Source organism: Achroia grisella, unplaced genomic scaffold (assembly GCF_030625045.1).
Source record: "Achroia grisella isolate CSIRO2021 unplaced genomic scaffold, CSIRO_AGI_Agris_v1 utg114, whole genome shotgun sequence".
NCBI classification, from domain to species: domain Eukaryota; kingdom Metazoa; phylum Arthropoda; class Insecta; order Lepidoptera; family Pyralidae; genus Achroia; species Achroia grisella.
Window position 1 is genome coordinate 535,997 of NW_026712585.1, and position 13,383 is coordinate 549,379.

Below are 13,383 nucleotides of genomic sequence, written 5' to 3' on the forward strand. Positions count from 1 at the left end.
ACTGTACTGGCATCTAGGATTGGAACAAAATAATATCTACCTACCTTTGAAACTGTATAACCAATTTTTAACACGTTACTTTCTGTTACATACCTTGTAACCACTTTTTAAGAATCATTGTATATAGTCATAATTTTGAATATATCCGATTTTATCGATTACATGACGTGGTGACATGGTGGCTCTATTATACAACTTAGTGTTCATTACTCTGGATATTTTACGTACTTTCCTAATATAGAGACGCTGTTAGAATTTTATAATGAAGTAACATGGTATTTTAGACGAAGTACCTACTGTATTTAAAAAGATGACGTATTCGAAATAATACGTCACATTTTACTTCCGGTCTACCCAACGAGAAACTTAACTAGAATGTGTTTTTACATTATTACTTCCATTCAATCCATTTACTATATAGTTCTTGTTAATATTATAAACATGACAGTGAGTTTGTCTGGTACCACAAGTCATGTAAACATCTCAATTATTATTAAATATATAGTATTTATGATGTAGAAAAATATATGATAAGATTCCAAGAACTCATATATTGTATTATATATTAGAGTCATGTTATAATTATGATGCATAACTTATTTTTCTAACTTAGAAAATACAATTCAAGAATCTCAAGTACTGAAAATGATAATTAAGGTGTCATTTTATTTGTTATAGGGAAGACCACTCCTTATCTTTAGGTACAGGATTATTCCGACTTATAGAGCATGTTTTCATCTTATACTTAACAATGTTATGTATTACTTAACTGAAAACCAGTGGTTTGTCTTCCAGATAAAACTATTACTCAGTTGCTACATTTTTACATCACTGTGTAAGTTACACACACATGTATAAAGAAAGAGGAAAGAAGGATCTGTATACAATATTATATTGTATGTGATTCTTCTTTTATATACAATCTGTTTATTTTTTATACTGTGTTGTATATGTATCTGTTTGATATGAATATAGTGTTGAATTATTGCTTAAAATTTTAGAGATTTCCTCATTCTTATGCTTTAATAAACTAAAAATTGGACACGACTATTTGACAGATAAAATGTACCTAACTAAATTAAGTAATTCCTCTTATGTTTAATGGCTTCACGACACTGTTGACGTGCATAAAGTAAATATCTATCTACCTCACTGGTTTATACTCTGATTAAATAACTGTCCGTGGTAAATTTTCTGCAAAGTCGTCTAAATCGGCACATCTGTGCCACCTATTTCAGCCGCCAAGCAGCAGTTTTTCAGTTGAGGAGTATGAGGTACTGAAATTATGGGACGTGTATGAAATATAACGACGTATTTCCTTGTACGAGTATATACCTAGCCGATAGCTATCACTTACCATCAGCTGAGCAATCAGTTAATTTATAATTCCAGTTACGTAAAAAATAAAACCATAAATAAATTGTTACTCTGTAAAATATGTTATATAGACTAGTTAATTTCCTTTTGAGTACACAAGTTCATTGGAACACCAACATTATCACTGAATAACAAATACAATGTACTACTTTTTATTAATTGATGTGTCAATCCCGTGATCGTACACAGTACACACAAACGAACTCTCGGGTAATTACCAGTAGGATATAATCTGATAGATTTCGTAATAAATGGTAAGTAATAACATGTACTAATGTATGACACATTAATTTATTATATTTTACACGCTTTGCCATTCCTTATGGCTCAGATGTTATGTCTCTTATCCTGTAATTTCACTCCCTGCACCCTACAACCGAAACACCTTATAAGTTCAGTGGCTGAAATATAGCGAGGCTGAGATATCTATGCCTATATTATATATAATTTTAAACTAAAAAGTCTATATAACGACTTTTTAGTTTAAAATTAATATATATACTAACTACTAACTAATCTAAAGTAACTAACTAATAAAAAGTGAAGAAAGATATCTGCAAAGTTTGTTGATATAATTTACTTTAAAAAATAAGTAGTATTACTACGATGTCATATAGGTATAGAAATATTAGTTTAAACCAGCGATTTTGTTTGCGTATCTTAAGTCATATTGTTGTAACAATATACTCACACAGCGCCATCTAGTCCCAAGCTATGAGTTTTTGTTATGTGTATTAGATAACTAATATAAATACATATGTAGATACTTTTTTTGTGTAAATACAATATACATAGAGAACATCCAGACAGATACAAACAATTATATTCAAGAATACAAATGTTTGTACTTCGGAATCGAACCTACGATCATCGGAAGTAAGTCGGTGTGCCAAACTGTTAAATCTTATAGGCCTACATATTAATAGAGTATGCATTACATTAATGTATCTGTGTGTAATGTGCTACGACGTAGCTAAAATGTTGTAATTGTTATAATTGTCTACAATAAGTTTAATATGTTAACGACGCCTAAATTATGTGAGAAGTTTCGAATACCAATTCTTATTCTTCACACATGTCGAATAAAGGAGGATGAAATTTTCATAATGATGACCTACCTCTTTTTAATACGCACAAGAATTTATAAGTGACGTCATTTATAAATTCGAAAGATTTAGAATTTTGTACCTTCGGATGATTAAATTTTAAAAAGGAATCCTTTGTGAATGTTGGAAAAATAGTGTACATCAAAATTTAAAAGTAGAATATGTATTTTTTATTTTACAATGAATCAGGTACTTACAGAAATAATACTTCTTATCTGATGGTCTGCCCCAACACAAAACTGACCACTGGTTTTTCACCGCGGAACACGTAAAGTTGACCGTGCCGCACAGAGCACACCCGGGTATATTAGCTAGTATAGTGTCCTCCCTGATCAGTGTCTTCCCATGTGGCGAAACGATGACATTTTCCTGATTCTCCTTTGTAGTCATTAAAGGCGTAGACGCCACATTTTCAGGATTCGTACTCATCGCGGGAATCGATTATATTTTTCGATTAACCGACTCTCATGAGCACGGAAGTGCTCTGTTTACAGCGGTTGGCGGGCAACTGATATCTCTAGCGGTCATAGGGTACTGTGCAGCAATCAGATAGATATGTGTGTATTGGTACTATTTTTTTTAAGTAAACTGTTATCAAGTTGACAGTGTCTTCCAGCCACTCTTAGTTAATGAGATTATAGAGTTGAAAGTATCGATAATTTTAATGATATCGATATTCAATCAATTTAATATTATTTGTTGTATATATTGTATAAATAAAAATAAAATAATAATATATTGTATTTATTGTGTGGTTATATAGTTTCTAAACAAGCGTAGTTTTAATTATGCGTTTTAGATTAAATGTGGAATGGTTTATAATATGTAAAATTTTCATACAACTATCAACAACTGGTACATCCTATCATACTTACTTTCTATGGTCGCAAGTTCGATTCTCGATACAAACATTTGTATTCACGAAGATAATTGTTCATATTTTTATGTATTCACAAAAAACATCTAAGTATTTCTATCAGTTGTTTAGTATCTATTGAGTACAATCTCTCCTCTCTCAAATCTAAGCTGTTTGGAACAAAGTGGCGCTGTGTGAATTGTGCGTGGGTAATTATTATTTAGTGTGTAAATACAATACCGAAGTTACATCACAGTAAGGAGTGAATATGAATGAATTTCATAGATTTTTAATATTCACTCAAATCGTGATAGATTTATAAATTTAAAACTAGTGGAGATTTATAGTATCATAAAATAATATAATTTATCGATATTCGAATCACTATTTTCTGCGTAAATTGGTACCATTGATACTATGTTAATTTCTTGAATGTATATGTAAGTTGACTATAGTTTAATGTAGCGAAATTTTCGGGATTAGGGTTTCTATAATCCTATAAACTACATTGTTAGCTATTAATAATAACCGTAATTACGCTCACTTCTTAGGATATTACCAAAATGCTTAAAAATATTGTCTCCCTAAAAGTATTATATTTCTCCCTTCAGATCAATATAGGTATACATACATTGAAACTTCTAAATATGTTGTAATAGCAAATAAGTTATGCCTCCGTGTCTGTGCGTGATCCTCAGCATCCAACTGAATCACTTCTAACAAGAATTTCCTAAATGGGTGCAGTACCTACCACGAATGTTACTTTCCACATAACAAAATCCGTATACTCTTTAAAATATTAGTAGGTACCTATAATAGATATCATAACCAGTGTACTATTCTGAAGGGTCTCCTATTTATTATGGCTACCACGCCCGATATGAATAAATAAAAAAGGCGCTCCGTCTCTCTATCAAAGAAAATATATATGATACTAGCTTTTGCCCGCGTCTTCGCTCGCGTTAATTTATCCCCTTAGGGGTGGAATTTAAATCAAAATCCTTTCTATGGGGATGCCTATGTCATAGTGCTTTATGCATGCAAAATATTTGCCCGATCGGTTTAAAATTGACAAAGTTTCATCCCCTATTTTATCCCTTTGGGGGTAGAATTAATCAAAATCCTTTCTTAGCGGATGCCTACGTCATAACATCTACCTGCATGCCAAATTTCATTTTCCCGATCCGTCCAGTGGTTTGGGGTGTGCGTTGATAGATCACTATGTCAGTTACCTTTGAGTTATATATATTTAGTTAATAATTAACAGAATTCTGACAATTAACTATAAATATTTCACATAAACTATGTTGTTGTTTGTATGTGTTACTTAAACAATTTTATATGAGCATTTCTTAATTTGATTAATTTGTTTATTAAAGAAAATTTTATCTGTTTTTCTTTGACTGGTGTATTATACCCTTTAGGACTACCCTGTAACCCTGTAACACTGTCGTCACATGATCACGTGATGCCTGTGTTATTGTTATTGTAAACAGGTGACGATTGCCTATTACCATCATGCCTGACAGCCTGTTTGCCATTCCAAATACATAAAAAAAGTATATATACACTTAAATCAATAAGCGACTTATAATTTACATATTTTGCAACATTATTTCATATTATATTATATTACAACACAGCAGGTAGTAAATTAAAATTATATCAAACAATAGATAATTGGTTAATAATTTCATTTGTATATAATTATTTACTTTCATAACAAATATAAATTGTTATACTTAGTAGGTAGGTACATGTATTACGAAATTAATAAATCTAAATTATATGTACGGACATATATATATATATATAGAAATTAGTATAAATGTATATATGTTAATGTGTATAATTAATAATAATCATGGGAACTTACCACGTTTTATTTTTATAGAGTTCCCAATAATTAATTAATTAAAACAAAATGTATTAAATTACGTGAAGATACTGTGAGTATAGTTTGCCGAGATGAATATAGAGCGAATTGATTAGTATTTTTTTTATACCACACGGGGACAAACGAAATTGCGGCTCACCTGGTGGTAATTGATTACCGCCGCCCTTGAGCACCCTCAACACCAAGGGAATTGCAAGTGCGTCGTCGGCCTTTTAAAAAGGAATAAGCTCTTGTCTTGAAGGATTCAATATCGTATCGGTTCGGAAATACCATTGCTAGAAGGTTATACACAATGGACCGCCGTTCGTCCAAATGATCAGGACAGTAGCAACAAACGAAGACGTGTGAAGGTAGACGAATGTGTCTACCCATAAAAGATTTTGTATGTGATCATGGCGGTACTCGATATCGGCAACTCAATAAAAAAGGTGGTGAAATCCCGTGACTTTTACCAATTATACTTATAAAAAATAATGTTATATTTATGTATATCTTTTACACAAACGATCTATTGCGCGCGGTTTTTTCTGCTTTCTTTGATACAGATAAAACAGCGATACGCAAATTGTTTTATCTAAGTCGAATATCTATTTCACTCTATAATGGTGACTATGGAAATAGTTGTTTATTATCATGTAAAGGTGATGACCTCTGGTGTGATGATAGTCTAGTTTGTCTACTTAGTACAGACATACATAGGTCTACAAATACATACCGAACTATGACCATATACGTACTCATTACGTCAAAGAATTTTATCTGTCAGCATAATTTGAATTTCGAAGAAGACCGGATGAAGTAGTGACAATTATTGCGAAAGACGAAAACAAAGAACATTTATAAAGTTTAAGTAAGATTCGCCCAGGCTTCGCATAGGTGTTTCAATTCATTTATATAAATATTTATCGAATTATAGATATATAAAAAAAATAGTATCCTAGTATTCATGACACAAGCTCTGCTTAGGTTAGAATTAGATGACGCTGAGTGAATTGTCTGTGGTTGTAACTATTGTTATTTCCCCATATCACAGCCAAGCTGGTGATTAGTACCGAGAACAGGCCACATAAAATCTCAATGTAATAGCAAATAAGCAGACGAACGACTTCATATAGGTAATGTGCTAACTGTCCGCTATATATGTAAGTATATGAACAGCATAACGAACATATCAAAACTATTGTAACGTCCTTGATATGTCATGCGTTGCCACTTTTGAGAACAAACGTGTTATGCCTCAGCGACCCATAATTTACCATATAATATTTTTTTCAACCATAATACAGTTTACAAATTGGCAGAAATTGGTTAGATTCTAGTCCCACAGTAAGCAGAGCTTGTGCTATGGCTACTAAACAACTGATATAAATACTTAGATATTTATTCTTTTTGTAAATACATACAAATAAATATACTTATGAATACAAATGATTGCATCGTGCGAGGAATCGTACCCGCGGCCATCGGAAGTAAAGCCGTGTGCTAAACCGCTAGACCATCGTGGCTGTCGCACAAAAAACTAGACTATAATGAGAGACAGTGATAAACCCTCTAAAAAGCCCGCGGTTACCTTAGCTATATCCTGCGAAATGTGGGCATGTCACAGCAGCATGTCATGTGTTACGCATTTACCACAATCGACAGTTTATAAGGCCCTGACTGGGGGAAGATCCTTAGTATATATAATGTTGTGTTATCTGTGGTAACATGGACTAATATTCCCATTACTAGTAGTGTACAATGTCAGGTTGACCTCCACGCAGTTCCCTTTGGAAACTATCATGATAAATTCATGGTGATTTTGCCACGATGGGCTGACTGAGCTGACCTCATATTCATTTTATTATCCCCTACTGCCCCGCCAGCGTAAACCGTTAGCGCAGGCCGGTGCACCATTCCTTTATCGTTCATTACCAAAAAAATGTCCCTGACCCCATCTGGGATAATAGTCATTTTGAAATAAAACACGCAATATACTCATTATTAATTTTATTTGACATCAGTTCACAATATCGCACCTGCCATTATGTAATCTATTTCGTTGACTTGAGCATTTTACTATGATCCACTTTCCCTTCGTGCTATTAAATAATTACTTTCTAAGTGTTTAAAATACCTATCTATTTACATGAACATCCGCCATTACACTATTGGGGCTTCAAATAAAAAAAAACATACCATAGACTGGTACTAAGTAATTAGTGAACAATATTTTAACAATAATTTACTCCTACATTCTTACCGTTACATTTAACAAATTTATAGTTTAAATATACTTTAATTAAAACATAGTAATTTAAATGCAACATTTAATATTTAATATCATAGATCAAAATTAAAATTTCGATCTTAAAAAGTCAGTCGAATAAAAATACCTTTTCTAAACTACCTAACATCTTAAATATACATAATTATCTATTACACAATCTAAATAAATTAACTATAATAAATATCGATACAGAAAATTGTCTAACATGAGTAAAATGTAATTGTGTCATGCTTTTCTAATTGAAAAACATTGACAAAGAAGTAATTTTGAAACCGTAAGCTAATTAAGTGTCTAAATTTATTTATACACAGTGATGAGTTGATGAGTTTGAGTAAATGATCTTTATGACTTCTATATATTTCTATCAGTATACAAATATAATTATTCAATCATCAGGTGAGCCGCAACTGGTTTGTCATTTCAATTACATATTAAATGAAATATCAGTGGCGTAATGTGGGAGATGCATTACCAGTACCAAGACGAGGAACGAGCAAATTTTAATGTAATACACGGAAAAGTGTTTTGTTTTATTAATGGAAAAAAAATAATGTACATATACATAACTAAGCTGCTTTATTCGTTTTGTGTGGCTAATAATTAAAACTAGTGGTTGCCCAATGGTTCAAATTCAACCATAATTACCTAATTTAAATTACTTATATGTTTGAACGTTATTAAGGTTATATTTAAAAAGACTGTAGTGTGTGTGTCAAATGTATAAAATACATGTAATGATTTGTTTATTGAATTAATGTAATTATTGTGTACAATTAAAAAAAAGTATTCTGTGTACGAAATTTCATACTTTTCGTACAAAGTCGTTACATACAATTTTCGTAAAGAGGGATGCAGTTTTGTTTTATGTATGAATATATAGACTGAGTGGGCTAAAACCCCAGTTAAGAATGACCACGCTACGCCACTGTTTATTCTTAAAATACCTATAATTAAAATACATATGTAAAGTCCTAAAGTATTAAGTTCGCTGTAGTATGGTGCGGGTGACAGTTACTAATTTTACATTTAACAGTTGCTACATTTAAGTTAATACAGTTATTAATTTAATATATTACGAATGTGGTACAGCCGAAATAGTAAGTAATAATATGTGAATCGCGGCAACTTTTGAGTGAAACGAAACGTTAATGAAACTCACCCGCACCATGCTACAGCGCACGTGGTATAATAAAATGACGGGAAATATTAATGAGTGATGGTAGGGGATGAAGGTCGCTGAGCGACAGCGACGTGTGCGTCGAGTCCGTCGGACGCTCGCGAGTGTCGCCGGAGCCACGGCCCACCGCGGTCTGTGGAAGTTCATTTTTAAATATTTATTGTCTACTGCTGAATAGCTAATTCACCCCTCCTTCCCACGGGTGTACATGTATTATATATATAAACCTTCCTTTTGAATCACTCTATCTATTAAAAAAATGGCTTCAAATTCCGTTGCGTAGTTTTAAAGATTTAAGCATATATAGGGACGGACAGAAAGCGACAGCGACATCGTTTTATACTATGTAGTGGTGGTGACCATCTTAGTTTTAGTACAAGCAAAATATTTATATAACATCTACAACCAAACTTCAAATCCTAGAAGACTCGACAGAAACAAGAGCAATAATTTATTTTATACTAAAAAGTAGGTATATATCAATACTGTAGTGCCGTAAAACCATAAGTTTTAGTACAAACTATCAAAGTCTATTATTATATATTAAATCTACTATTATTATATTCGAAGACTTAAGAGAAAAAGAATGAAAATTTATTTAAAATTAAATACAGTAACAAAAAAATTACACACGATATACGTTGTTGTCATAAAAAAGACAACCGGGACTAATGAATTGAAGAACAAAGCCACTGGCTCACGGGCTATACCATGAACAATTCACACAACGCCATCTAGACCCAAGCAAACTCGAGGTCGTGTTATGGACGCAGATATTAATATGTGGTACTAGACAACTGATAGAAATACTAATATACATTTATTAAGTAAATATTTAAATCATGCTAGATATCTAACACGCGACCATCAAAAGTTAAATAAAAATGCGGTTATATTTGCTATGGTTTAAGAGATGATACAAACGTCAGAATTAAAATTCTTATTAATTAATTAAAGTATTTTTTTAATATGTATCTATCTATCTATCTATTGACTAGACAAACTTTTAATTACAGATAACAATATTTATTATTTGTATATGTAAATATATTTTATTTAAATGATAATATGATGAATATATTTTTTATCATTTAACAAGTTATATTAACATGAATTTAAATTTGCACGCTCAAAATGCAGCTGAATATGGAACTGTAAATTAATTTGTAAGAACAATGTAACCTATTCAAAGCAAATAAATAAATAAATAAATCATCAATATACGTTGGCGGGGCACCAGTAGAGGTTAATAGGGTGAGTGTGGTTGTAGTCATTTTAGGCCACAATAAGCCTGTATACTATACGGGACACGGCTGTTGGGCTTACGAACACAGATTAGACTATTTGCTTTTCACAAAATTGCAATAGCATATACTGGTGGTCACGCTATTTTCCTGAATTTGAATTTAAAAATAAATCTATATTATTGTAAACATGTACATATATTTTAAAAGAATACGAGCTGAGTTTTTATCAGCACTTCTCATCTCGAAAGCATTCCGAACTGACGGTAGATTTGACATATCATAAGAGATCTATCTGTAATAGATCTAGGTACATGAATAAAGATATTTTAATTTGATTGAATACTCTCTTGATAACTAAATATCTGCTAACAAGTAACGACAAATGCAGACGTCGATTTGTAAATGTATTAATGATAAGCAAATACGTAATGACAGCTAATATAAATAACAACATGACACGTGGAAGGAGAGTCAGCTTGGCACGTGTACTATAATATGTGTACGAGTATATATGTAATATAAACATTGTTAACAAATTAATTAATATATTATTAGTAGTATAAATATTGACGGCCTCGGTGATCTGGTTTAGCACACTGCTTTACTTCCGATGGTTGCGGGTTCGATTAGCTAGCTTAATTTTGTGTTATAGGTACTAAATAACTGATACAAATACATAGATATTGTTTTCATAAATACATACATATCATATAAAACACCCGGACCGATACATTCATACTCATGAATACAAATATTGGTACCGTGCGAGGAATCGAACTCGCGACCAAGGAGCGCATCGTGAATTTATGGGGCCCTGAGTTAAATCTACTTAGGAGCTTATCTAATTATATTACTCAACTAAAAAAATTTCACTGACTAAAAACAAGCAACCTGAAACTCCCCGTTCTTTTCGATAGAGGCGCACTTGTATGAGTTAATTGATCTCAGGGTTGCCAACCTTATGATAGGTTTATTAACATTCTAGATATTTTTTATATTCTAAATATAGTTTCAGTGGGAACTCGGGGCCCTTTGTATCCTCCAGCCTAGGAGGGCTGCAGCCCAAAAAGCCCTTAGCCCGCCCCTGCCCGCGACTATCGGAAGTAAAGCGGTGTAAAGCTAAACCGCTAGACCACCGAGGCCGTCAAAGTATTCTTGTAGTATGTATCTTATGTATTCTTACCGCCACTTTCAGTTTTCTGTGGAATCAGTTGTCTGTCTGTGGATAATCTCCTTCTGCCGTGTTCGTATTTGGCTTCCTTGGCCAGCAATGCTTCCCGTTGCATCTGCGTCCGCAGCTCACTCGGCACATCCGGTATGAACAGTTGCATCAGTCCAGTCAAACCAAACACCACATGCTGGAAAAATTATAATGCATTTTTACAGATTCAAAGTTATATATTTTATGGTCGAATTGTTTTGTTCAGAGAACAAAACAATGATTTTCAACTTCAGCCCATTTGAGGGTACGTGAATTTACTGAATTGAATTTATATTTTAATTCATTTTTAATGTTGTAATTAGTTAAAAGCAATGTGTTACGCGCAAATGGTATGTGTCTATAATATTTACCTCAAAAACGACTACAAAAGCTAGTCGTGCGGCGAACACGTGCCAGTAGTGGGGAGAAAGTCCGTAAGGGTCGTTGTGGTTGGGGGGATTTCTGTAGCCCCTGTAGGCACACGTGGGCGGGTCGTATTCCTTCTCATCAGCACCCCAATCGGCTTGATAATCCGATGTATTGAACACTGTACATACATCAAGTCGAAGTCCTCAAATGGATCATTAAAAACAAAACAATTTATCTATGTTTATTGTTTAACAATTTATATATTATCATTTATCTATGCTACCTCTGCTTTATAGTTTTTAAGTTTGATTTAGTTCTTAAAGCATTTATGATTTGAAAACAAAGTGTGGAAAGTTTCATAAATTATAATAGTTTTCATTTTATTGGAGTTGGCCTATATAAATATACGAGTACATATATGCGGACAAAATCTTCAAAACAATTCTATACAAATAATTAATTGTAAATACCGTACTAAAATATTGTTACATAGATTCATACAAAAATAATTTTGTTCCTAGTGACGCAAGTCTGTGAATGTGAATTACTCTGTGGAATCGAAATTTAAATTGTTCAAAATATACCATCGTAAGCACAGATTATTATATTAGAGTCCGTTAGCGTCTTCCCGCGCTTTTACTTCCCCTCCCTTACCTATAGTACTGAATTGACCGTACGCCGGTCAAGACGCGCGCGCGCCTTTATTGTGAATTAAAATAAATTAGAACTGTGAAACTGGAAAGCTAGCGAAGATATCTTCGAGACCCTGAAGCCCAAGAAATCCGCAGAACCATACAGGTACGTGACGCTGACGCTTCCACTCATTTTTCACTATATATACAGAGAGTAAATTCCCCAAAATTTTGGTAGCAGAGTAGTTTCCCTAACAAAATTAACATAAAATGCAAAGTTCGAACAATAATCTTCGTGGCCAGAAGAAAAGAGAAAAAAAGTTCGCACAATGTCTTCCGAATTCCAAATTCAAATTTTCAAAATTTTTCGTAGTAGGTCATATAAATATTTTCTTTTTAAACTTACATGAGAGAGAATGATAGATGTAACCTGCCAGCGTGTTGTCCGGGGAGTATACGTATTTGTACACCATGCGCGGTATGAAGTCACTCGTGTATGCGATTACAAAAGCCTGGAATACAAATATTATATTTACATAAATAAATCGTGATGAGGAGAGAATCAGTTTATCTGTTTGTGTGTTAAGCATGTGTTGTTTGTGAATTACGATGAAAATTTCACAGAACATGTTTTTAAACGTCTATCAACATACAGGTTAAAGAAATCATAGAAATCACAGATAACATAATATTACAAACATAGCTTTTATTTCCAATTACATCTATACATATAAATAAAATTGAAATGTCTGTTTGTACGTTTTTTACTACATGAATATGAATATAAGTAAAATAATTTTTTTTACAATTTTTACTGTCTGTTTGTTCTGCCTAATCTCTGAAATGGCTGGACCGATTTTGACGGGACTTTTTTTGGCAGGTAGCTGTTATAATAAGGAATAAATTAGACTTTTATTTTAGAAAAATAAAGTAAATTCCACGCGGACGAAGTCGCGGGAACAGCTAGTTTTTAATAAATAATTAAATAATGTATGGCGTTGAATAAATGTTTTATTTATTTTTTAGTTGGATTAGTATCAATAAATAGCATCTACAATTGTTTACACGGACGATGTCGCGAGAACCACAAGTAAAAAAATATTTCATCACTTTATAGTCCAGTATCGAGAATCGAATCTACAGCCATCAGACATAAAGCGATATGATAGACCACCAGATGACTAGGTAGTTGTAAAGTTTAATTGATGTTTACAATGCAGCGAAATAAAAATTAATAAAAAATATTTAACAC

At 32.5% G+C, this 13,383-nt stretch overlaps 2 protein-coding genes across 2 annotated transcripts in view; both read right to left on the minus strand.

Annotated features, from left to right (window-relative positions):
- LOC131850360 (lysosome membrane protein 2-like) overlaps nucleotides 1-2,995 on the minus strand; it is a 36,897-nt gene extending 33,902 nt beyond the window's left edge. The window contains exon 1 of the mRNA XM_059200581.1: nucleotides 2,681-2,995. Coding sequence (XP_059056564.1) covers nucleotides 2,681-2,912 — 232 coding nt within the window. The 5' untranslated portion in view covers nucleotides 2,913-2,995. The remainder of the gene's footprint in view (nucleotides 1-2,680) is intronic.
- A 5,598-nt stretch (nucleotides 2,996-8,593) lies between these two features.
- LOC131850352 (anoctamin-4) overlaps nucleotides 8,594-13,383 on the minus strand; it is a 32,130-nt gene continuing 27,340 nt past the window's right edge. Inside the window, exons 22-25 of the mRNA XM_059200569.1 lie at nucleotides 12,538-12,643; nucleotides 11,502-11,677; nucleotides 11,113-11,287; nucleotides 8,594-8,815 (exon numbers count right to left, since the gene is read on the minus strand). Coding sequence (XP_059056552.1) covers nucleotides 8,712-8,815; nucleotides 11,113-11,287; nucleotides 11,502-11,677; nucleotides 12,538-12,643 — 561 coding nt within the window. The 3' untranslated portion in view covers nucleotides 8,594-8,711. The remainder of the gene's footprint in view (nucleotides 8,816-11,112; nucleotides 11,288-11,501; nucleotides 11,678-12,537; nucleotides 12,644-13,383) is intronic.